General features: G+C 35.6%; 4 protein-coding genes and 1 pseudogene across 5 annotated transcripts; 3 read left to right on the top strand and 2 right to left on the bottom strand.

The window, feature by feature from the left end:
- On the bottom strand, window positions 1-1,005 carry LOC121807938 (protein FAR1-RELATED SEQUENCE 5-like). The gene has a single exon (XM_042208269.1). It carries the CDS (start codon window positions 1,003-1,005, stop codon window positions 1-3), a length of 1,005 nt encoding a protein of 334 aa, XP_042064203.1.
- Window positions 1,006-6,081: 5,076 nt separating this feature from the next.
- Window positions 6,082-7,385, bottom strand: LOC121807943. Its single transcript, XM_042208278.1, has 3 exons — window positions 6,791-7,385; window positions 6,565-6,738; window positions 6,082-6,404 (listed from the first exon to the last, which is right to left on the bottom strand). Exons 1-3 carry the CDS (start codon window positions 7,383-7,385, stop codon window positions 6,082-6,084), a joined length of 1,092 nt encoding a protein of 363 aa, XP_042064212.1.
- A 2,013-nt stretch (window positions 7,386-9,398) lies between these two features.
- Window positions 9,399-11,790, top strand: LOC121806339 (protein SULFUR DEFICIENCY-INDUCED 2-like). Its single transcript, XM_042206338.1, has 4 exons — window positions 9,399-9,632; window positions 10,360-10,572; window positions 10,793-10,948; window positions 11,174-11,790. The coding sequence occupies exons 1-4, from the start codon at window positions 9,534-9,536 to the stop codon at window positions 11,579-11,581; spliced, it is 876 nt and encodes a 291-aa protein (XP_042062272.1). The 5' UTR covers window positions 9,399-9,533; the 3' UTR covers window positions 11,582-11,790.
- A 702-nt stretch (window positions 11,791-12,492) lies between these two features.
- LOC121806809 lies at window positions 12,493-14,508 on the top strand (annotated as a pseudogene).
- Window positions 14,509-14,899: 391 nt separating this feature from the next.
- LOC121808247 (pre-mRNA-processing protein 40C-like) lies at window positions 14,900-25,587 on the top strand. 2 transcript variants are annotated; one of them, XM_042208642.1, is made up of 16 exons: window positions 14,900-15,076; window positions 15,834-15,891; window positions 17,157-17,396; window positions 17,760-18,390; window positions 18,497-18,633; window positions 19,172-19,209; window positions 19,613-19,691; window positions 20,540-20,992; window positions 21,483-21,566; window positions 21,764-21,904; window positions 22,013-22,119; window positions 23,115-23,238; window positions 23,624-23,767; window positions 23,986-24,132; window positions 24,851-24,973; window positions 25,051-25,587. In XM_042208642.1, the coding sequence occupies exons 3-16, from the start codon at window positions 17,214-17,216 to the stop codon at window positions 25,354-25,356; spliced, it is 2,697 nt and encodes an 898-aa protein (XP_042064576.1). In that variant the 5' UTR covers window positions 14,900-15,076; window positions 15,834-15,891; window positions 17,157-17,213; the 3' UTR covers window positions 25,357-25,587. The 2 variants fall into 2 exon arrangements, with proteins under 2 accessions (XP_042064576.1, XP_042064575.1); XM_042208641.1 differs by lacking the exon at window positions 15,834-15,891.
- The last annotated feature ends 110 nt before the right edge of the window (window positions 25,588-25,697 follow it).

Genomic DNA, 25,697 nt, shown 5'->3' on the forward strand with positions numbered 1-25,697 from the left:
TTAAGAGATGAATGGTTGCATTTTGAAAAATATGCCAAACACATAAGCAATGTAAGTTGATGGCCACTTGGAAGCTAAAGCAGCGCTCATTGCTTGGTCTTGATCTGTTAAGATGGTTTTTGGTCTCTTTCCCATCATGGCATCTTTAAATGCAGCAAACAAGCATTCAAAGGTTTCAATCGTTTCATCATACAATAATGCTGCACCAAACACATTTGTTTGTTTATGATGATTTACACCAACGAACAAGGCGATTGGACTTCCATCTCGATGTTTTCTGTATGTAGTATCAAAGCAAACGACATCACCAAAATGACCAAAATCTTGTATCATTCCACCATCTGTCCAAAATATATTTGTAATCAGATCTTCCACGTCCAACTGTATTGCATAGTAAAAGTGTGGATCTTCACTAATCATCATTTGTAAATATTGTAAAACACTTCCACTATCGTCTTGCTTGATCTCCAGAGTCCTCTTTGTTCTCAAATAATTCTTCAAATCAATATGAGTAAAACCAAGATGTTGAATTCCACCAACTTCTTTTGCCATTACATCTATGATTTTCTTTGGAGGCAATCCACAACTTTGAGCCGCATCAACTTGAGTTTGTTGAATATTAGACATTTGTCTAAAACATCTAAACATGTAAGATTTTTCCAGATCACACAATTCATGATTGTGCTCTGCAATAAACTTCACAATGCAGAACTTACCACCACATCGGCAATTGACTTTCATCATAGCCTTGCACCCACACCTAATTTCGGGACGAGGATTTTTTACTGTAACACCTTGATTGTTTGTTGTTCTAAAACCTTCTTTGCAACAACAAAAACTCATGTCCAATATATTGCCCGTAACTGGATCTTTATGAGCGGCCAATTTGCGAGTTCCAAAACCTGTTACCTTAGCATATTTCATATAAGCATCATATAATTCAACTTCTATTTCGAACTCCGGCCCTATCTTAGGAATAATGTCATCTGATTTGATTTCATCCATACCTACAAATTATTTGAGAAAAAAATAAATTAGATATCAAATACACCTTCACACGCTCATAATTTTTCATCTACTTTCAAATCAAATAACAAATTGATAGCAATAAAACTATCTTTTCTACTACTCTACGTGATCATTTAATCCATTTTCAATACATAATCTCCATATAAACTCCTTTTGAACAGTTAAATAAGTATATATATATATATATATATAGGGTTTTGATCTATGCAAAACTAGATTTAAATACAGAAACGCAGAACAATATCATAATTAGGTCACTTTTAGGTCATAATTAGGTAATTTTTAGGTCATGCTAACAAAGCATGACCTAAAACGATCTTATCATGACATTAAACCCAAATATTATAATATGACCTAAAATTGCTTAATTATGACCTTCCGTGTTTTTGGTTAATTATTGACCATTAGATCATCTAATCCTAGGGCCAAGATTTGGTCTGCATTTCTGGATTTAAACACATACTTATTTTGATCATCTCCCTATATATATATATATATATATATATATAGGGAGATGATCAAAATAAGTATGTGTTTAAATCCAGAAATGCAGACCAAATCTCAGCTCTAGGATTAGATGATCTAATGGTCAATAATTAACCAAAAACACGGAAGGTCATAATTAAGCAATTTTAGGTCATATTATAATAATATATATATTAGTATATGCATGGAACTTAACTGGAACAAATTCAAAGCAGCTCATTCCATTAAAAATTGGATAACAATTACTAGAACAAATTGAAGCAAGTTCAAATTTAATGAATTACTTACGCTTTTACTTTGAATAAATGAAAACTGGGAAATCTTCTTTATTTGAACTTGAGAATAAAAATGCAGACTCTTCGGCGCTAAGCTTTTTATGAACTTTAATGAGAATTGACTAAATTAAACCTCTAGGGTTTAAATTTTAGGTTTTATTTTGTTATTTCCTTTTTTAAAAAATACGTATATGGCAGTAAGCTATGGTATATGAAGATATGTATGATGATAACTATTCTTTTAGTCTTTTATTTTGTTAATTTAAAAATATCCACATGTCATTATTTTATTAGTGTAGTATGAAATGGTGTATTATTTGAATGAGGCGATCCGCTCCGTTCTTTTCAGTTCCATTTCTTTATTCCACGCTGACGTATTTTTTTTATTCACACATTTATTGAAAATGTCGTTATTTCTATTGTTTTTTCCTTTTCTAGTATACTACATAAAATTCTATGTCAAATATTGTACTAGGATATTAGGTGGAATATATTCAAATAATTAATATATGATGTGTTATTTTATAACAGAAAAGTTAACGGTTCCGTCAAATAAGGATTGAAATATATCGAATATAAAAGTACAAGGACTTACTAAAACGAAAAATTTGTATAAGGACCTATTGAAATAAACAATCAAACTATAAGGACTTAAGGATGTGTTTTGCCTTTAAACTACGACGATAGAGTAAATAATTGTGTATACATGTATTAAAATAGGATAATTTAATATTTCCTCCTCCCTTACTAAGTGAGACATTATTTTTCATCACGGATTTTTAAGAAAGCAGAGTTTTGCTAGTTAAGTAGAGATAATAAAGATAGATGAAAAAATAAATATAAAAAAGTAAGAAAAAGAGTGCCAAAAAAAGAAAATGACTCACTTAACTTGGACATCCAGGAAATGAATGTGAATCACATAACAAGAAACAGAGAAAGTACTTATTTCCTCTCATTTTAATGCTTACATAAAATCTATTGTCAAATACTGAGAAATAATCCATTTAAAAAGTTTCTAATTTTTCTTTTTGGTTTGTCACACTAAAGATGTCACATTTTTCATTTTTGGACAAAGTCATCTCTCGTACTAATATACTTATAACATTTCTAATATACAAAGTGTGACATCTTTTGTGGGATAGAAAAAATACAAAGTGCGACATTTTTTGTGGGACAGAAAAAATACACAATGTGTAGCAGTAAAATAATTTAACAGTTTATTATTTAGGCCAATACGGCATAAAATTATATAAATTAAAATAGAGAATAAAATAAGTATTACTCCTAAATAACTCAAAATGAAGTAAGTATGCATAAACCGCCAAATCAAATACTAGTATTATTTTTTCTGTCATGAGATAATTGAGACATTTTTTTGGATATATAGCTTAAGAAGTTGATATGTTAAAGGTTAAAATAAAGGTGATAAAAGTAGAGAATATAAAGTATGTAATAGAAAAAAAAATAAGAGTGAAGTATAAGAAATAAAAAAGATTTGATTCAATATTTAAAAAAAATATAAAAATACGACCAACTCCTTGAGACAGAGGAACTGGAACCAAATTTGGACCCAATATTTTCTGAGTCAGAATTACAAAATGGTGGCAAACGATACATTAAAAATGTTAAATGGGCTTAACCGTGTGGTCTTATTTGGCCTATATTAAACTTGTAGAAATCGAAACACTATAATATAATTTGGTATTAATCGAAAGATCTTTTCACAACCCTTTATTCGTTTTATTTAAAAGATAAGATGATTAAACAAATTCATAAACAAATTTTGAGTAGTAATTGAAATAAGTTTCGTGCCATTACAGGTGCATGTTGTGACTAACTAAAAATAGTTAAAATACTTACATGAGAGTATGGAATATTGGAATTGTTGCTGAAATGATATTTGATTATTTATGTATTATTGCTAATGCTCTAAACCCACCAACCATTAGGTCGATATTTTTGGATTCACTGTTTATATTTGATTACTTTTTAAAAAGCTTTCAGATGATGAATCGAATCGAATCGAATCGGATATTTTGAAATCGATAGTAATCAGAAATACAAAAAATATACTCCTTCCATCCCACAAAATTTGTCATATTTCACTTTATAACATTTTTTTGTAGTGGACCATGTATTCCATTAATTCATTCTCACTCACATTTTAATATAAAACTAATACTCCATCTGTCTCTGAAAATTTGTCACATTTCATTTTCTGCACTCGTTTTAGAAAAATGATGATAAATAGCTAAAGTTGAGAGAGAGTAAAAAGAGATAAAATAACATAGATAAGAATTTTCTCTACATTATTATCTCTCTTACTTTATACCATCTCTTCACATTAACTATTTATGATTATTTTTTAAAAACGAGTGCAGAAAATGAAATGTGACAAATTTTCAGGGACGAAAAGAGTATATAAAAGTAGAATTCACATTTCATTAAACTTTTTAAATTCACTTTCCATTATATTTTAAAAATCCGTCTCCGATCAAGGTGTAATAAAATTTATGGGACAAATGGAGTATATATAATAAATATTACTACCTCCGTCCCTGAAAGTTTGTCACAGTTTACCATTTCGGTCCATCCCTGAAACTTTGTCACACTTCAAACTTACTAAATATGGACATTAAATATGCCCCTCCCTATTCACTTAATTTACATGTAAATGCCATTATTCTACTCCCACCTTCACCAATTCGGTTGACTTTAATTATTCTCCCATCTTCTACAGCCACCCACTGCCTCCCTCAACCTTCAATTAAGTCCATCTTATTCCGACCGTCCGCCTCCTTCAATTAAATTCTCCCACCACAGCCTCCCTCCATTAAGCTCTCCCACCCACCACCTTCCTCCATTTGTTCTTCCTCCATTTCCCTCACCCACCCATCGCCTCCTTCATTCCACTAAAACCCTAAGTCGATGAAATCGCCTCCCTCCATCAATCTCACCTAAACCCTAAATTTGTGGGTTTGCGATGGCTGGAACTCCCGACTCATGTCCTTGTTTTTCGTCCGTCGATCTGGATGTCGTCCTAGACACGCCAGAGCATCTATGGCCCTCATACAGCCCCATCGTCGCCCCATATCATGTTGAAACCTTTACCGACATCGTTGTCCCCGAAATAGAACTTGAATTCATCGCCCCATCTGAGATATTTGAGTACTTTGGCTCTGAAAGCACATACTATGGTCCACCACCACCAGCCACCCCCTTTTATGGTCCACCACCATCAGCCACCTCCGTCGACATACCTCAAGCCCCCTATCGTTTATTCGGATTTTGAGAGGCAAATGTTTAAGATCTTGCTGCTTGGGTTTTTGGAACTAATCTAAGTATGTTCTCCCTCAAATTCCAATCTTTCGGGTGGTGCATTTGTGGGTTTGGAGGCTGTGGTTGTTGGATGGATCATGGAATGGAGGCTATGGTTGTTTGAAGGGTTTGGAGGTTGTGGGTGTGGATGGGTTTGGAGGTTGGAAGTTTGGATAGGTTTAGGGTTTCTGGTTGTTGTTTAATCTGGAGGATGTGGGTGTATGTGGGTTTGGAGGCTGTGGGTGAGAATGCTCTGGTTGTTGTTTGATCTGGAGGTTGTGGGTGTGGATGAGTTTGGCTGATGTGGGTTTGGAGGCTTTGGTTGTTGTTTTATCTAGATGTTGTGGTTGTGATATTTGTTGATGTTGAGTTGTTCCTTATGATGATTGTGTTGCTCATATTGATCTGTTCCCTGTGATGATTTTGTATGGTTTGCTTATACTGCTCTGTTCCCTATGATGATTTTCTTTTGTTGCTTGTTTTATTGTTCTGATTAATAAGCCACCCATGTTCTTAGGTTTGGAGGCTTATTTGTGAGTGATTTAACCATGCTATCTGAGGGATTAGGCTTCAAAAACATACAAATTCATGATAGAAATAGTTTCACTTTACAAGTCACCCATGTACATGGTTAGGAGGCTGTTTTGTGAGTTAAGCAGCCTTAGAAGCCACCCCTTACACAGGTTTGGAGGTTGCCCTATGATGAAATCTTTCCGAGGGATTAGGATTTTAGAAGCCACCCCTATACAGGTTTGGAGGCTTTACAAAATGACAAAAAACTGTTGATAGCATAAGCCACACCTAATTTTGAACCTTACATACCTAACTGACAAAAGTATGATTCCTAAATACTGAACTAGAAGCCTACAGCTTCAGTGATACCTGAGATGTCATAAGTTGTACTCACATCATTTTCTGGCAGTTGGAGGTATTCCACAACAGCCTTCACAATTCCTTCTTCAATCTCTAATGCCTATGGCAATGTCCCTATCCTTGTTAACCTCTCTTTATTCATGTGTGAGGTTTTGTAGTCATTTCCCCCTTCCACCTTAAGTATCTCAGTTAGACAACATTGAAGAGTAAAGAAAACATTGTGGAGTGTGTGTGCACTAAGTTCATCAAAAGAGCTATGCACATTCCTCAACAAGTCATCCACTCCCTTAGCCACTTTATCATCATGTAGATATTGGATTGCTCTGAAATATCCCAAATCCAACACATTACAATATGGGGATTGTGGTGGTTGGCACCTGATATGGAACTTGAACCCATCTGTGAAAGCAACAACCAGAAAATCTGCATCATTGTGGTTTATATGAGGCTTTGCATTGTCTTGTTGAATGAATATCTCATTGCTTATATTCTATGGCCATTTTGCCTTGATTGCTGGTATGATCTACACATATATGATCAGTTACTGTGTGATTAAGTAAGTAAGGAAAAAAAGTGTATGTACCTTTTGAATTAGGCAGTCTCTCATCACTGCCTTGTTCACTTATTGAATGGGCTTTGTCTCCATAGTCCCTCTTGGTCTGTTCTTGGATTTTCTCTTTGCTGGCTCCATAGTTGTGAATGGGAAAATGCCTATTTTCCATCAAAAAGTACTTGTCCATCTTCTGCAAAATGTGGTCTACACACAGCATACATAAACATCACCTTTGTGATGAACCACTTTGAGTTACATGCTCTATATGGCTCATTCTCATCTGGCAGAAGGTAGTATCTATCTGAAGTCTTAGTCATGTAAAACCACTTTTCATCTATGTGCACTACATTGTGCATTGTGTGATATTTTAGCTTACCATTGACTATGAGTGGTGGAACATGGCTGAGACCCCATCTCATTCTTGCTAATTTGTTTGAGCCAGAAAGTAAGGGCTTTAGAGCATTTGTGTGTAGCCTAAGATGTTGTTCTTTCACAAACCTACCAACTGTGGTCTTGCTTACATCAAGTTTTGCAGCAAGCTTGCGCGTGTTAGATCTTTCAAGGACTGAAAGTTCTCTTACCTTGGCAACATCAAGCTGGAATTTGTCTTTGTGCTCGTAGCCTCTAACTCTGTCTCTTATATTGACAGGTACTCCACTCTGAAGTTGGAGTTGGGCTTCTGCCCATATTATGTGGACTGTCCTCCGACTTACTCCAAACTCTTTTGCTGCCTTTTCAATACCTTCATATGGTACTTCTCCTGCCTGGCTCGCTTGTAGCAGACTTTGAGCTATCAGATTTTTGGTGATGCCTCCTAGCATGCGTGAGTCTCTTCCAGCAGGCTCCTCCATAGCCCAGTGATGAAATTTTTCTGAGGGCACTAGTTCTAAAAATCTCATTTTGTAGTTTTAGCTATTCCTTTTATAGATAGGTGTAGCTTGAATTTCCCTCAATTGTTGTGTATGAAATATTGTTCCCTCCATTAGTTTGAATTAATTTCCCTCCTAAGTGTAGTAGGTTGTTGGGGATTTCCCTCCCCAAAAATTCTCAAATTGTATGGATTAGGGTAACAACACCTATATTTGGAAGTGGAGTGGCCGATTTTGTTGCATGAAATCATATGACAGTGGGTATATTTAATTTTCCAGAATTGTGAGCCAATTTATTTAATCAATTTTCAGTTTTTTCGTGTAAAAATTTTAATTACATCAAAATGTGTTGTTAAGATATTAATCACACAAATAAAATGAATGTCAAAACTTTAAGCATACCCTTTACACCTCATTTAATTGCCAAGAATAAAAGAATAAAATTAATGTGGGACCCAAACTCCACTACACACCTTCATATAATACAAAGTCAAACCACCTCTTAAAACTCGTGCCGAATCAAAATGTGTCAATATTTGGGGGGCGGATGTAGTATATTATAAACCAAAGAAACATAAAATTTTTGTGTTGAACAATTTTACTAGTATTTGATTTGAATCTTGCCTGTCTTGGTATAAGATTTTTGAATTGTGGTAAATTTCCAAAATTTCTCATTTTTTAATGATAGATTTTAAGATATTTATACAATTTATCATAGTTCAAATTGTATTTGAATCAATTGGATCAGATTCAATTTTTATAGAAATTCAAATATTTGGATCATATCAGATCGAATTAAACAAAATCTGATCCAAAATTTAAATGTTCACCCCTAGTTAAAAATGGTACTTCCACATTCTTTTTGTGTATAGAAAACGCGCATAAAATGAAGGCGTGGTACAATTGACACACAATCGGTAATTTATGATTAAAAACAATTTCAGTAGTTCATGATACAAGTGTTGATTCATAAACATTTTTGCTTTTGAAACGATAAGTATTTATTAAGTATTTTCTGTAAACCTTACGCAGTTAAAAGTGTATAGACTGTGAAAATTTGATGAGATACATTAATAATTTAATACTTAGGCGGAAAATTATGGGACAAAAGCTTTTAAATTTGTAGACTGACAATTAATATTTAGATTACATTAATATAACAAGGGCATCCCATTGACTAATTGCTTAGTTAATTTATAGACTCTTTAAAGAATGAGATAATTAAATTAAGAATTTAAATGCCCTTACCTAAAATAAAAGATCTAAGAGTATCCTCAATAGTTAAGGTCAAGGCCAAGAAACTTGGTTGGGCCACAAAAAAACTTGTTCACCCTATTAGTGGACAAGATAAAGCCACAAATTAATTTTTTTTTTATTATTTATTATATTTTAATTTAACTAGAATAAAAATTATTGGACTATAATAATTATAAAAAATGCATAATTTAATAAAAAAAAATTAAAACAAATTCTTTATTGTATTATAAAAGGGAAAATTATACAATAAAAATTAGGGTGTAAAATGTGTGGAATGAGGTATTTATACAAAATTTTTGAAAATATTAAAAAAAAATTTGAAACTTGGGCGGAGCTGCGGCTCGCGCCCAAGAGCCTCGGCCAAGCCGTCTCTGCCCCCCCCTCCCGCCACGGCTCTCCTTGTCCACCACTATAGGGAGCCGCGGCCAGCCACCCCAGTTCGGGAGCCGCGACTCCCCTATTGTGGACACTGTAAAATTAATACTAATAAAAAATCCAAAAGCAAATAATGTGAAATATAATTAATAGTACTAGTACAATACTAAAAAAAAACCTGAAATTACATCCGGCAAATGGCGGTGATACGTTCCACCGCCGTAACAGAAAATAACGATAATAATAAAATAAGTGACACGTGGCAAGCAGAGGGACCAACTGCCCTTAATTAAACAATACCATATCACAGAAGATTAAGAACCTGGACACAAAAACGTCTGCATTCATTTGATCTCATGATTCTTATTTCTTGGCTTTCTCCACATCCCATTCCCATGCCTTCTCTCCACGATTCCCCAACCTTTTCCACAAAAATCCACTTGCCATTTCTCACAATCAATCCCAAAATCTAACCAAAACTGAACGAATTATTCAGCGATGGAGAAGACGAAGAACAGTAGCAGCATAACAACAAATCATGTAATCCATAAACTCCCATCCGGCGACAGTCCTTACGTCAGAGCCAAGTATTCTCAAGTATGCGGATTTTACATTTTTGGGGGCATTTTCACCTTCATATTCTGCCGCTTTACTTTATACTGTGTAATGAATTATGTGGATTTTAGATTCGGTGATGAGTACACCCTGTCGATTCGACTACATTTGTGTGTGCGAATGCGAAGTAGACTTGCAATTGTTTTGTGTGTTTCTGGTGATATGGTTGTTGTTTTTTTGTTGTATTACTCATATTTCGCCTTCTTAATTTCTGTGTGCTCTTTGTAGTACTGTTATTTATAGGAGTATATTCAATTTGAACCTTATATGAAATATTGGCTGTTTTAGTTTTAGGTGTTCATTATGCAACCTTAGCTCGCCTAATAGCTAATTTGGCTATGATTAGCTCATTATAAATGCAAAAGCAGTCTCATTTTTGCTGATTAGGAAATGTTGATGTATTTTCCTTGGGTAATAGGATCAACAAGAAGCATACATTCTCATATATTTGCTTGATCTTTTCTGATGGACTCTTTTGAAATGGATAGAGCTCTCTGGTTGGGCTTAAGTTGCTGAAGATTGATTTAGTAAACCTTTCAAACTGCTATCGTCCTTGTTTAGAATAGTTCGTAATGTTTCTGTGCCATTTATACATTTTCTACTTCACTTGGAACCTTGCAAATTTTGTGCCTGGTTGTGTGCAGATGTTGAAGTTTATGCATTTTTGGTTTTAATAGTTGCTGATTCCACTGTAATTTGTTATTATTAGATGGTTGAGAAGGACCTAGAAGGTGCCGTGGTCTTGTTCTGGGAGGCGATAAATGCTGGAGACAGAGTAGATAGCGCATTGAAAGACATGGCAGTGGTTATGAAACAACTAGATAGAGCTGAAGAAGCTATTGAAGTTATTAAGTCATTTAGAGATCGATGCTCCAAACAAGCTCAAGAATCACTGGATAATGTCCTTATTGATCTATACAAGGTATAATCATGCATTCTTAGAAAGAACCAAACATACATTGTCGATCTTCCGTTGATAAGTAGTATGTCATAGGAATCCACGTTCTAAAAAATATCCGATTTTCTTGCTAGATGTTAGCTTGTTCTTGCATTGCCTTAACCAAGCCAAAGTTTTCTGCCTTAAGTAGTGACTTTGCAAACAGTCGGTCTAATAACTTCTCGCAACATCACTGATTTTGCAGAAATGCGGTAAACTAGATGAGCAAATTGAGCTGCTGAAGCAGAAGTTGCGGATGATTTGTGAAGGAGAAGCCTTTAATGGAAAACCAACCAAAACAGCTCGTTCACATGGAAAGAAGTTTCAGGTCACTGTTAAGCAAGAGACATCCAGAATACTGGTAAACCCGCAACTTTCACTCACTACTACTACTAGCTTATGTTTTAAATGCTTCAACAGTTCTGATATATTGGTGACATATGATCGTTCACACTTTTTTAGATTGCTACTAAAGGTAAGCATATACATATGTTTTGAGCGTTGCAATCTTCTTTCCTTCTTGTATTTACTTGTATTCATCATAAAGGTCTGAATTATAATTCATTCATCTCTCACGACATTGCAGGGAAACTTAGGTTGGGCATACATGCAGCTTACGAACTATACCACAGCTGAGGTAGTCTATCGAAAAGCTCAAGAAATAGACCCCGATGCAAACAAAGCCTGCAACTTGTGCCTCTGCCTTATAAAGCAAGAAAGATATGATGAAGCAAGCACGGTTCTTGAAGAGGTAATGCTAGGCATACTTCCCGGTTCAGAAGATTCTAAATCGAGGCAGCGATCCAAAGAGCTCCTAAATGAGATTGAGGCATATAAATCTGCCAGATTTTCGTTGCCTTCTTCGGGTCTAAGTTTTGAAGATACCTTTATTGGTGGACTTAATCAGTTGATGAGCAACTGGAACCCAAATAGATCAAGAAGACTTCCCATTTTTGAAGAGATAATTTCAAATAGGGATCAATTAGCCTGTTGATCATCCCTGATTTCTATTTTGTGTGGTGATTGTATATTTGTAAACATAAAGCTTAAACTACATAAATAGATAAAAATCCCCAGTCAGCACTTTGTTTTGATCTGGTTGTATTTTGTAGCATTGTGTTTTTTGGATTTTGATAATTTTGTATACAAAAGTCATAGATGCATAATGCATTTGTAATCTGAAAGATGGATACTTTTGAACTATTTATTGTTTTCTTCATTTTTTATATTTTTTTTATTTATGCATGTTGTATGTAGACATGTAGTTGTTAAATTGACAAGTCATTTTATTTCTGTATAAGTAAAATTTAGTTTATTAATCGACACGTTTCATACAAAATGTTTTACCTTTGTTTTAATACACATTTCATATAAAAAGTTACATTAGTGTTTTAAATTAATACATTCCGTTAAATATTTTAAACACCGTTAGTTAGTTTATAATTTGTCCAACTTATCATCATAATAAAAGAATAATTAGAGATTTAATACAACTAATCACTCTAAAAAATAATAGTCAATATTAATTCTTCCAGCAATTGATCGTGGTATAAAAAAATCTTGTCCCTCAATATACTCTATTTTTTTATTGTATTCTTTATAGGACACAGTATAAAATAAGTCCATATTTCATCTTTACAAAATGACTAATTTGAGCTTCAAACAGTCAATAAGTCAATATTTAATTTTTACAAAAAAGATTCAATATCTTTTTAGTTGTATTCTCCATTGTTACATGAGAAAGTCTCGACAATAAAATGCAATTCGCTAATTGTTTAATTGTTACTTTTATATTAATGAAAAACACAATTAAAGTTCGAGCACAATTAATATCCTTTAATTATCCACAAAAACGAGCATTACAGTAATTTTTCCCGCTCCTCCATTGATCCGTTATTTCCCCCTCTTTCTCAGTCAAATAGTAATATCCATCTATGTTTCTGTTCGTCCAACCTCAGCTCTTTCTCCCTCTTGCTTGCATTTTTTGGTTTATGGGTTTTATATTTCATGTTAATATAATCTATAACAAACCCAATCAAGAAAGAGCAACAATAATCTCGCAAAATGGGTCAGCAGAAATTGATCTACAGCCTTGTGGCGAGGGGAACCTTCGTTTTGGCCGATTACACTGAATTCAAGGGGAATTTCAACACCATTGCCTCTCAGTGTCTGCAAAAGCTCTCTGCTTCAAACAACCGATTCACCTACACTTGCGATGACCACACCTTCAATTACCTCGTCGATAATGGCTTCAGTATGAACCCTGTTTTACTTTAGGCTTATTGGTGTATTTTTTGCCCAAATGTGGATGCTACTTAATGTTTTTAGCTGTGTTTGAACATTAGAATTCATATGTCTGATTGATCTGTATTTTAATCGATAAATTTGATTCAATATGAACATGATTCATTTTCTGGTTTCGTTGTTTCGCTTTCTGATCCTTTTTTTGGGCTTTAATTTTGTTTGATTAGGTTTATTGGTATTTTTTGCCCTAACGTGGATGCTAATTAGGGTTCTTAGCTGTGTTTGTGCACTAGGGTTCATATACCTAATTGAATAAGGATTTGAATTGATAGATTCATTTGGGGATGATAAGAATTCCAAATCCATTTTCAAAAAGGGAAGTCCAATTGAAAGTCTGTAAGTGAATGAAGTCAAGTTGATTAATCTTTGGAGAATTTATCTAGTGTATGCAAAGTGTGGATATGTAACTTGACTTTATTTGAAATATATGTTACTTTGAGCTTATTGAGTTGTTACTGTTGAATCTGCTGGCAGACAACTACCAATCGCCTTTCTGTAACGTATCAAGGATGATTTCACGAAGAAATATGGAGGTGGCAAAGCCTCGACTGCACGCCCCAACAGCCTGAAAAGAGAGTTTGGGTAAAGCCCCCTTTCTGTTCTTGTTTCTTCAATAATATTGTTTCCAACTCCTTTTGGTATTGTTGCAGACCTAAATTGAAGGAGCAAATGCAGTACTGCGTTGATCATCCCAAAGAAATTAGCCAGATTGCTAAAGTCCAGGCTCAGGTCTCTGAGGTGAAAGGTGTGATGATGCAAAACATTGAGAAGGTATATACTTATACAGATGCTTTTACTATTCTTGTTGCATAGTCGTGTATGTGGTTTCTAAAATGCCGTATGTGTTCCTGTATAGGTTCTTGACCGTGGAGAGAAGATCGAATTGCTTGTTGACAAGACTGATAATCTTAAATCACAGGTCAGTCTGATCATAAATCCTTATGAAACAACCCTCTAAAAATGTGGTTCAAGGTTTGCATGTTGTATACTTGTTAGACCATAAGCAGTGTGTTTTTTTGTTTCTCTTGGTTGAGATTGAGATAGTCTTAAATCATATGCTAGTTTGATACATCGTCATGAAACAACCTTCTAAAATGTTGTTCAAGATTTGCATTTGGATACTTGTTAGACTACAAGCATTGTCTATTTTTGTTGGTCTTGGTTGAGAGTTTGTTTTGCATTTCGAAATGGGGATTTGCAGGCACAGGATTTCAGGAAGCAAGGGACGAAGATGAAGAGGAATATGTGGATTGAGAACATGAAGATCAAGCTGGTGGTGTTTGGTATAGTCGCGCTTTTGGCTCTCCTGGTGGCGTTGTCCGTGTGTCCCAAATTCAAGTGTTGATTGTAGAATCGAGTATTGGCCTTTACTACATGGATGTCCTCGTACGTCCGCTGCCCACCAACATTGTTAGTGAGAGTTTTGCTTTGTATAAGTTAGCCTCTAAATTGTGTCATGTTACCCTCATGAGGTACGCAAGTGAATAGCAATTGTTGATTATAGAAAGCTTTTGGATTGTTGCTTCACACTTTCTTGTATATATACATGTATTGGATAGTGTTTTTACCACTAGATTGAAAGAATCCAAGATTAAAAGATGAAAATTTACTGATAAATCAAATTAAATTTCTAAGTCTAATTTCATTATTAATTTAAACTTTTGTAGATGAGGAATACATCAAATTATATTATTCTACGCAATAATTATAATAAAAATTAGTAATTAATATCACTTCAATAGCCATTACAAAAGTGATTACGATTTTTTGGTAAAGCATTTCAACTGCTTTTACAAAGTAATTAGGATTTTTTTTTATCGACAATTAAGTAGCAGTAGTATATTTGTATCATCTTAATGGGTCGTTTCTTACCTTTTCTCATGTTTGATTTGGAATTTTGCAGAACTGATAGGCCCAAGTTTAGAAGGCCGGCCCGCCTCTTAACTGTGGTTAGCGTATCTTCCGAAATATCAACGAAACATTTCTGGGTCACTTTTCCAAGAATGTTTAAGCCCTTGCAATCACTGAAATACACACTCACTCTAATCAAAATTATAAATTTCTGAATCTCTCTTTCATCCTCGTCGACTGCAAGTTCTTCAAACTCTTCGAGCTCGCCTCAATTCACGCCGCCGCGTATCCCGTTCAGACACACACCCCTCAATTCGCATTGTAACCGACCACGGTTAGTTCTCTCATGTAATTCGATCCCTCAATTTGTTATACACCAAATTTCTCACGCCCAATTGCGCTGTAAAAAATTTGGGCGTTAGTCCGACAAGCTTTAATTTGTGAATTTGTACGGAAGAAATCCAAAACTCCATGTGAATGACTGTGATGGAGATTGAAGTTCATTGTACAGTTGGGACTGCCAAATTGATTTTTGTGCTGTAATAGATAACTTTTGGGTGTGAGTATTTACAATTTTCAGATACTGCTACTAAATTCATAATTTTTACAACACTCTGTGGTGAATTATGAACAACAATCTTCAATTAAGCTTCAAGCTTCAACACCAGGTGAAGAGAAAAGGAGGCAGCGTTTTGGAGGCTTCAAATTTGTGGCAGAAAAAATGGTTTATATCTCTAGGGTTAAATGGAGGCAATTTTGGAAATAGAGAAATTAATTGAGGGTAGGGAGGAAATTATAGGTTACTCCACTGTTACCATACCATTAAACACATGGTATTTAACTCCAAACAAAACACCCAAAACAAACGCCTTTGCACAACTGGGAGGCCAAGAAATGGAAATTGGAAATGGAATCTCTCCCTTTTCAGCAATATCTCATAATATGGCTCCCAATTTTCAGCAACCCAATTTTTCCCCTTTCCACAAATTTGAAAGATTTTACGTGTTGGATGAACTCAAGATAGAGCCTTACTGCTTCGTCTCGATGAAGTGATTGATCATTTTAGATGGTTTTGTTCTATTGTGATTCAGAGAAAATGGGTATTCCGTGAATTGTTGCTCCATTTTGCTTGTGCCGTCTCCTTTAAAGGCATGTGTCATTTTCCTTTCTTAAAATTTTGCTTGGCTATGCAATTCATGTTGTTGCTGTTTTGTTTATTGATATGTCTCGTGCCAAGTGTTGTGTGCTAGTCAGGTTTGATTGTTATTTAATGGTCAATAAATAGAGTCTTTTAGCTTCAGCTTGCCCTTTTGTTATTTATAAAAAGCAAATTTAATTTGGTTTCTGAAGGAAGAAATCGGTTGTATGCTCGTTAGGTTTGATTTTTTTTGGCTGATTGGGTTCTCCTGTATAGGAAATTTATAATACTACCACTGTAGAAATAAATTTTTAACCATTGCAAATTATGGAAGAATGACTTCATTAGCTAAACTAAAACTGCAACAAAATCTGAGATGCTAGTTGGAAATCTATCTATTTGTGGATATTACTTGGTATTAACCTGCGAGTTCTTTCTAGAATGAGATTGTTGGCCTCAGAGCTTTCACAACATTTCCTTCATCTTAGCACAAATAAGGAAATATATAATGATTTATTACAAAATGACAAAACGTGCACTGCTGAAGCCTCATGTTTTGGCTGTAGGTGGTGCAAGTGAGGCATTAGGTTATTCAGCATCTCTTTTCTTATTCTGTTGTTGTTTGTGTTGATTCATTTCCCTCACTGAATATCTTGCACTTTAGAGCTGGTTCTTAGCTGCTTATCTGTTGCCAGAATGCCAATTGACTACATTATTGTAATGCTATTAATATTATATCTTGTTGAGATCATTTGTCTGTTTAATGTTGTGTACCATGACACTAGTTCTGTAGCAGTTTTTTTAATAATCATGGCTGCAATTGTCTGTAATTAATAGTAAATGAATGACTTCAGCTGCTAGCAGAGGATTGAGAGAAAGCTATATACTTGGGATTATAACTATTGTTGAATGACCAAATTTTATCATCTTTGTTTATGCGTTTGATGTTAGATTCTTGTGTATGGTGTAAGCTTGCATTCTTTACCAGTTGTAATAAAGTAAATCAACTTTTATGAGTCACATGTGCGCAGACATGTGTAAGTTCTGAAAAAAATACAAAAAGTTACTTTTGAAAGTTACCATTTACACCCCCGTTTTTTAAATAAATGAAAATAAATTCAAGTCTGTGCCACCCCTTATTCTTACGTTGCATTTGTCTCTTTCTCAATGTGAGAAGAAATGTTCTCATCTGTTGTACTTATACCTTTCTTCTAATGCTCACCCATTATATATGTCTCCATCTGTCTTATTTTTACTGTTTGATTCATTTGTGCAGGCCATTGAACAAGATCTTCCTGAAGTAGGAAAGAGTGCTGACTCTAGTACAAAATCAATGATACCTCCTACTTCGTCACTCCCATCAAATACTGGTACATTTTCATCTGGAGCAGCAGGCCAGGACATGGCCCATCCAGGCCCTCCATTTTTTATTCCTGAAGGAAATTCATCACATGCTGGAAATTATACTTTCAATGGAAATGTACTACCAAAGCAGACTGATCAATCACAAACAACCGTATGGCTCTCCGCCAAACTCATTTCTCCCTCTGTTTATCGCCATGTTAGATATTCCGTGGTTTGTGTCTATGTGACTTTGCTTCAACTAGCAGTATGTGCATGACTGCCGGGCAATTTAGCAACGTCCTTGATCGTTCATCACGATCTTCTTGTTTTCTCATTCTTATCCAATCCAGTCGGTGTATTTGGCAACTTGCAACTTTAATACTAATACAAAACTCTTGATTACAAGTTGGTCAATATGTGATGTTGTACTCATGTTTCTTTAAGCAGCATGCTGAAATGTTTAAGATTATATTCTCTAACCTTCTTTAAATGCGACACACTATTTATATGATACCTTTGGTTCCCTTGGCTTCAGAATGCAAGAGCTATTGGTACTGCAGAAATGGGAGCAACTACTCCTGCGTCAGCAGTTATACAGTCTGCTTCTCAGCCTCTCCCTAATGCCAGTCCTGCTGCACATTTTGCACCCTACAGTTTTAGCAATATGAATTCATGGATGCCTGCTCCAGCAACATTTCAAGTGCCCACAAGGATGGCTAAAGCTCCTGCTACCCCTGCCCCCCCTGGAATGGCTTCTAACATACTTTCTCCCTCAAGTTCAACCATTCATGCTTCGTCTCAGGATTCCATTGGATTAAGAACGTTCATGCCTGGTGCTCCTGTTCTCCCCAACCCTCCCATTCAGCATAATGCAGCTGCTATGTACCCATCTGCTCCTCCTCAGGCTGGTCCTCCTGGACCATGGCTGTCTCATCAGCAGATCAGTGGCTTTGCTAGACCATCTTTTTCACCTTATGGTGCTGCTGTTCCTGGGCCATATCCAATGGCGATACGTAGCACACCCCCACTATCTGTTTCATATCCTGATATCCAACCTCCTGGAGTTTCACCTGCAGTATCTGCAATGGGGGCTCCTGCAGCCTCCTTTTCTGCTGGTAACCAGTCATCCCATGGTTCTGGACAGGCAGAGTTACCTCCTGGAATTGGTAAAACCAGAATTCCACTTTCAAATTTCTTTGCAGCTGTACCTATTCTATTTGCGTTGACACTGCAATGGTTTTCTATGGATAACTTGGAACACTGTGAATGCAGAAACTAATGATGAAACTCCTAGTAACGAAAAACTGGATGCCTGGACAGCCCACAGGACAGAGTCTGGGATTGTGTACTATTATAATGCATTGACGAGGGAGTCTACATATGAGAAACCTTCAGGTTTTAAAGGAGAGGTACTGCAAGCATGGGATTGTCATAAAAAATAATGGTGCAGTTATTTTGTTTGTTTTTGTTGTTTATCTTTAATATGCATCATGTCTTGTACTTGCTCATTGGACAATTTGGTTCTGATATTCTTTATCCTATCTCCTAAACATGTGCTTTTTCTTATGCTCTTTAACCTCTTATATTTGACCTGCTATGGTAGGTGGTCGTGATTTTGTTTGTTTTGGTGTGTGTTGGGGGCGTAAAAACTTTCAAGTGAAAGTCACAAGTATGCTGTGATTTTTTCCCCCTCTTTCAATGCATCTATAATGCAGATAGGTAATCATGGTGAATTGATATTGTTCTACCAACTTGCTGCTGAGAGCAATGCTTGAAATCAGAAATAACTACCTTTCATGCTTAAAGATTGTTGAACACATCAGTTATTTTATTTCATTTGTTATATTTGATTGATCTCGCTCTCTCTGCATTTTTTTGTCTTACCTTGTAATCTTCCAACATTTTCTTAGTGGTTGTCCTAATTTTGTATTTATTGTTACAATGCAGTCGGATAGAGCAACTTCCCAGCCAACTCCTGTTTCATGGTGAGTTATCTGCAAAGATTGTTGGGATACTATTTAATAGCGTGACTTGTCTTCTGCTAATACTGTTGGAAGTAACAGATATGAACATTGGGTCTATGATATATAAGTGTGTGAAAGAACATATCTATAATCAACATAACAAAGTAAATCAGTGAACCGAAGTAAATTCATCACTGAAGTAATCTTCATCTAGTTCTATAAATGACCTCTAGATTTCTCGAGTTCCCAGTTAGATGTTGGTAGTAGTGATGTCTTTCTCTGTCAAAACTACTTGATATTGTCAAAGAGCACGGGAGCTTGGAGCTTGTTGTTTGCGATTTTCCTGGTGAAACTAATTTCTTTCCTAACTTATACAGTTTCTTTGTGAAGTTATGCTGATTTTTTTTTTCGTTTTTCTGACCAGGGAGAAATTATCTGGTACTGATTGGACACTTGTCACCACTAATGATGGGAAAAAATATTACTACAACACCATACATAAGGTCTGGAGCTTCTCACTGCATTTGTTTTGTTGCATCTCATAGACTGTTTTGGCGATTTGGAACTTATTTCCTTGACCTTTATTTTCTGTTTTGACTGTGATTTTAGTTAGAAAAAGATTTTCTTATATTGGTTTAGGGTAAATGACCCATATAGATTACATAAACATAGGTTACCATTGTACTAGAAATAGATATACCGAAAAGCTAAAACACATATACTTATGTGAGAAAAAACTAATCTTGTAAGACTGACCACATTTCCAGTTAAAATTGTAATCTCTAAGTCGCCAACCATTTTTGAAATGGTCTGTTTACAGTTCAGGTGTCTATTGAAACTGTAAACTACACTTCAAAGTAGCCATTTGTGTGTGTGTGTGTGTGTTTTAAATTTAGAAAGTTGAAATAGTGAGAGTTGTTCCTGTTATTGATGAATGGCGCAAATGAATTGTCAGTTGGAGGGAAATAGTGGCTGATTGCACTTTGCACAGGATACGAATGTGAAAGAAAAAAAAGAACCTGCTGGAATTTGAAAATTAGAATCCTAACTATTGGTTAACGGAGTTGGAGTTGTGACCTTTCTCATTGCCGGTCTGGTTTCAGTTCCACATCAAGTGGTGAATTGTTGGACACCTCCAAGTAACATCACCTGAGATGTATATATTTGGACTCAGTTGAAGTCCATGCAGCTGATCCGATTTAAAGTATCAAATGGCTGTTTAATTACTGTGGCATGGTCTCTAGTTTTTTGACAATATATCTATCCTTTATCTGAATTTCATATCTTGTTTCTGTCTTATGACCTGGTGGCTTGAGCAGTAGTCTGATAATTCTTACGGTTTCTGACTTAGGTAAGTAGCTGGCAAATACCTAGTGAGATAACTGAGTTGAGAAAGAAGCATGATGCTGATGCTTTGCAAGTTTCATCAGTGTCAGTGACCAATACTAATATTATAACTGAAAAAGGATCTGATCTTGTTAGTTTAAGCACACCTGCTGCTAACACAGGCGGTCGTGATGCCATAGCAGTTAGATCTTCAGGTGCATCTGCCTCATCTTCTGCACTGGATCTCATAAAAAAGAAGTTGCAAGATTCTGGAATTCCCGATTCTAGTTCCTCCCCATCTGTGTCTGGTTCAGTTGCAGTAGAACTTAATGGCTCAAAACCAATGGAGGCAACTATGAAAAATATCCAAAATGATAATAAGGATAAGAACGGGGATGGTGAATTATCCAATTCTTCTTCCGATTCTGAGGATGAAGATGGAGGCCCGACCATGGAGGACTGTCTCCTCCAGTTCAAGGTACTCTTTTTTCATGCTTATAGCCAAACTCTCTTCTCGTTCTATTTGTGGTAGTAAAATACCTTAAAACTTGTACTCCCTCCGTCCCAACTAAGTTGAGTCGTATTCTTTTTTGAGACGTCCCAACAAAGTTGAGTCATTTCCTTTTTTGGCAAAAAACAAAACATCCAATCACTCTTACTTTATTTCATCACCTACTTTACTCTCTCTTATCTCTCCTACTTTTTGTTTCCCTATCCTATTTTATTTCACTTTCATTTAATTTATTCAACACAATTTCTTAATCTCTGTGCCCAAAATTTTTGTACAAACTTAGTTGTGATGGAGGGAGTAGTTGAGATATACTCCAAACTTTTTGCTGTCCTGGCTCTTTAATCCTTATGAAGTTCTATATAGGAATGATTTGATTACACATTTCTGTGCATGTTCTCTAAGTCTATATCATATCGTTCTGTTCATTTCATATCTGCTCGTGCTTTGAACTTTCTAGGAGATGCTTAAGGAAAGGGGAGTGGCACCATTCTCAAAATGGGAGAAAGAACTTCCTAAAATAGTTTTTGATCCGCGCTTTAAGGTTTGTTGATTCTCTTTACCAATAAAGTAATTTGTCGTGGATTTTGGGTAACCTGAGATCTGAAGTTTCTTTTAATAGCTGTTTAATTTCAGTCAGCTGGTTATATACCAAGCTTTCTTCTTATTCAATGGAACCTTTTGTCTCCGTGAGAAAGTGTTTGCAATACTTTGTATTTCATGAGGGTCAATCTGCTGCAGGCCATTCCAGACCAAAGTGCACGAAGAGCTCTCTTTGAGCACTATGTCCGAACTCGTGCTGAAGAGGAACGGAAGGAAAAACGAGCAGCTCAGAAGGCTGCTTTGGAGGGTTTCAAGCAGTTACTGGAAGAAGCAAAGGAGGTTTGGTGCAATTGTCTCCTGTTAAAGTATTCTCTGTTACTTTTTGAATTTGAATTCTGGATTGGCATGTGGGAGTTAAAGGACTAAGAACAGTTTTATCACATTCAGGACATTGATCAGAATACTGATTATCAAACATTTAAGAGGAGATGGGGTGAAGATCCACGATTTCTGGCCTTGGACAGGAAAGAGAGGGAACATTTGTTAAATGAAAGGTATGATTGTCACTTCACTAATATTCAAAGTTTATAGTTTGGTAACCGTTACTCTGCTGATTTCCACTATCTGTTAGTGGACATTGTTATAATAGTCCCATGTCTTATAAGCTGTCAGCTGCAATTGATGAGAGAGAATCAGCCAACATAATTAATAAGCTTTGAAAGATACTCCATAAGATTAAAATAAGTCATTAACTTCCCTGTTGCTATCTGTGTTTTGGTGGTAAAGTGTGTATGCCTTAATTGGTCTTGGGTGTCAATCTGGTTTGAGTTGATCCCTTTGTAAAGGCACTAGTTCCTCTCTTTTCGCAATGCTGGACGAGTAGCCTGTGTACATTGCAAAAAAATTGATTTACAGCACAAGTATAAGTTGGTGAAAGAAATTGAACCTCACCTTCTGAGCCCACTGGTTTCCATGAACGGCATTTTATCTAGATATCTATGTAGATCTGCTGTTTTCTTGAGCTGTGATGTGGATATTACAAATTAAAAAAATCTTAATTACATAATAATAAAAAATATGAAAGAAAAGAATGAAATTCAAAAATCTGAAATTTAAACATCATACTCCCTCCGTCCCACTTTAGGAGTCCCATTTGAGTTTGACACGGGTTTTAAGAAATGTAAAGGAAAGTGTGTGAAAAGAGGTAGTGGAATGTGGGTCCTACTTTTATACAATATTAGTTTTATAATAAAATATGAGTGAAAAAAAGTTAGTGGAATGTGAGGCCTATTACCATTTATGGAATATTCCAACCGGGACTCCTAAAGTGGGACACCCAAAAAGTGGTCAACCGGGACTCCTAAAGTGGGATGGAGGGAGTATCTTATTATTAATTCGATGTGGGGCATGATCGTGATTTTTTTGAAACAATGTTTTTAATTTGTAAGATGTTACTATACTAACACTGATATAATATTGTGAAAATGTTATATGAGACTTCCAGATGTGATCTAGACTGCTATAGCTAACTTAGTTTCTGCCTTGCTAGGGTGTTACTTCTGAAAAGGAGTGCTCAAGAAAAAGCTCAAGCACAGCGTGCTGTAACGACATCTAATTTCAAGTCGCTGCTTAAGGATAGCGAAGACATTACGTCTACTTCCAGGTGGTCAAAGGTAGGTTTATGCTGAAAAGTGATGTTTGTTTTAGTTCCTAGTGCAGACTGGTTTTGCCAACCCAGCTTAGCGACTCAGAGATACTCATATTTCATTTGCTCTTGTAAGAGTTCTATCTTTCCATATCAGTGTTTTGGGTAAATATTGAATTATATCTTCCTCCTTCCATAATACATCTACAAATGATAAACCCTTACGTAAGTTTTTCTATGGAGTCATATGGCTGCAGTCATGCCAATGTAATGGGCATGAAAAGAGTGGCTTATGTGTTGATGCGAAAGAATTTTAGTTGGTTAAGGCCTTGGGGCTTCTTTATATTGTGCACAAATTTTGTGCAGAAGTTTTGAACAGTGTTGTGTTAAGATGTGAATATTTTCTCTGGTAGGTGAAGGATAGCTTAAGAAGTGATCCCCGATACAAGTCAGTCAAGCATGAAGACAGGGAGAAGTTATTCAATGAATACGTAGCAGAACTAAAGGCTGCTGTAGAAGAGACTGCTCAGAAGGCGAAGGCAAAACAAGACGAGGAGGTAAGACAAATGTTTGCTTCTGACCCTCAGTAATTGCTGGTTCCAGTCACATTCATTTATTTTTTTGCAAAAGATTTATATTAACTGATTCTTCTCACTAAGCAAATTATAAAAGGAATTAGCAAAAAAGTTACTATAATCTGTCACACTCGCTTTGCTCCTAATTTGGTTGATAGTCTGTCCTCGTGGAACTTAATGTGCATGTGCACCGCTTGTAGGATAAACTAAAGGAGAGAGAGAGAGCTTTGAGAAAACGAAAAGAAAGAGAAGAGCAAGAAGTTGAGAGAGTGAGGCAGAAAGCTCGCAGGAAGGAAGCTGTTGAATCATATCAAGCTCTATTGGTGGAAACAATAAAAGATCCTCAGGTAATTAATATCTGGTATCTTATTTTTAAGTACTTGGACTATAATATTCGGAACTTGAAGTATCTGCTGGTTGTACTTTAGATTATCCTGTTACTTGCATAGATATTAATATAGCCACTAAGAAAAAAAAAGCATAAATTAAATAATGTTTTCTTCTCAATCACGGCATATGCTAAACAGGCAACTGACACACTTGGCTTGTTAATCTACAGAATCAGCTAAAACTCACAAAGAAAAAAAAATTGCACACCGGTGAAATTATTTGATCTACAGATCTTGCAAAAGATTTGGCCTTCAATCCTACAATTTCATAGTAAGAAAAGATCTGAATCACCTCTTATGTGCAAACATAAAATATGTTTTGTGTCTATCCTTTGAAGAAAATCATAGACATTGTACAGCTCAAATAAATCATTATGAAAGTTTAATGGCTCTTCCTCACAATCACCAAAGATCCTACCTGTTGTTACTAGCCATGGTAGCGTTTGACAAATTTTGTGTTCACTGTTATTTAAATTGTGATTATGATTAAGCTATATTTTCGTTTATATTGAGCATATATTTCCTATAGTTAACAGAACACTACATTGAAACGTGAACTGCAGCATTTGTAATTATTATCTAAGACATATATATATATATATCCTGTCCTGTGCTCTTGATCCTCTTCTAGTTTCCTTGAACTTGATCATTCCCAATTTTTTGTATTTGTATCTAGGCATCTTGGTCAGAATCAAAGCTGAAGTTGGAGAAGGATCCTCAAGGACGTGCTGCCCACCCACATCTCGATAAATCTGATTTAGAGAAACTTTTCCGTGAACACATTAAGTCCTTGCATGAGGTAATCCTGGCTTTCCTTTGATATTACATTGTTCTCCCAAGTGCTTGTACACTTACTGCATTTCTTCGCAATTCTAGAGGTGTGCACAGGACTTCAGGGCTCTGTTGGTAGACGTCATAACTTCAGAAGGTGCATCTCAAGAAACAGAAGATGGTAAAACCATTTTAACATCTTGGTCGACAGCAAAACTACTCTTGAAGAGTGATCCGAGATATAACAAAATGCCGAGGAAAGAGAGAGAAGCCTTGTGGCGACGACATGCTGATGAGATCCTGCGGAAGCAAAAGAAAGATCAAGATCAAGTAGACAAACCTGCTGATGGAAAAAGTAAAGCTAGCATGGATTCCGGCAAGCATCCTTGGAGAACCAATGACAGAAGATAGCCGCTTCTCACGCTCGCTAAACTTTTAGCGCGCTGCATCCCCCGTCATTCCATTTACATGTGGCATTTTTGTCCAATTTGAACCTTGAAATATATGTAGCTGACATAGTTTATGTGCTACTGCACCTTGTCGAAGTAAGGAGTATATGGAAATGTGGTGTGACAGTGTAAGAATTTCGAACTTAAAATTTTGTAATGTGAAATTTTTGGTTATCTATGTGCTTACTGATGAGTTGATGTGTACCACCATCATTATTATTATAGACTTTTATTGCCATGTTTTTTATTTGAATCTTTACCATGGTTTTATAATTTGTCTCATTTCACTATATGAAGACTATC

The sequence above is a fragment of the Salvia splendens genome, chromosome 6 (assembly GCF_004379255.2).
Source record: "Salvia splendens isolate huo1 chromosome 6, SspV2, whole genome shotgun sequence".
Classification (NCBI taxonomy): domain Eukaryota; kingdom Viridiplantae; phylum Streptophyta; class Magnoliopsida; order Lamiales; family Lamiaceae; genus Salvia; species Salvia splendens.

Coding starts and splice junctions, on each gene's coding strand:
- LOC121806339 (XM_042206338.1), top strand. CDS start 9,534: ATGGAGAAGACGAAGAACAGTAGCAGCATAACAACAAATCATGTAATC. Junction 10,573..10,792: donor TCCTTATTGATCTATACAAG/GTATAATCATGC, acceptor CTGATTTTGCAG/AAATGCGGTAAACTAGATGA. Junction 10,949..11,173: donor AAGAGACATCCAGAATACTG/GTAAACCCGCAA, acceptor ACGACATTGCAG/GGAAACTTAGGTTGGGCATA.
- LOC121807943 (XM_042208278.1), bottom strand. CDS start 7,385: ATGGAGGAGCCTGCTGGAAGAGACTCACGCATGCTAGGAGGCATCACC. Junction 6,739..6,790: donor GAATGAGCCATATAGAGCAT/GTAACTCAAAGT, acceptor TGCTGTGTGTAG/ACCACATTTTGCAGAAGATG. Junction 6,405..6,564: donor GAGACTGCCTAATTCAAAAG/GTACATACACTT, acceptor ACAATGATGCAG/ATTTTCTGGTTGTTGCTTTC.
- LOC121808247 (XM_042208642.1), top strand. CDS start 17,214: ATGATACCTCCTACTTCGTCACTCCCATCAAATACTGGTACATTTTCA. Junction 19,692..20,539: donor ACTACAACACCATACATAAG/GTCTGGAGCTTC, acceptor TTTCTGACTTAG/GTAAGTAGCTGGCAAATACC. Junction 22,120..23,114: donor GAACATTTGTTAAATGAAAG/GTATGATTGTCA, acceptor CTGCCTTGCTAG/GGTGTTACTTCTGAAAAGGA.
- LOC121807938 (XM_042208269.1), bottom strand. CDS start 1,005: ATGGATGAAATCAAATCAGATGACATTATTCCTAAGATAGGGCCGGAG.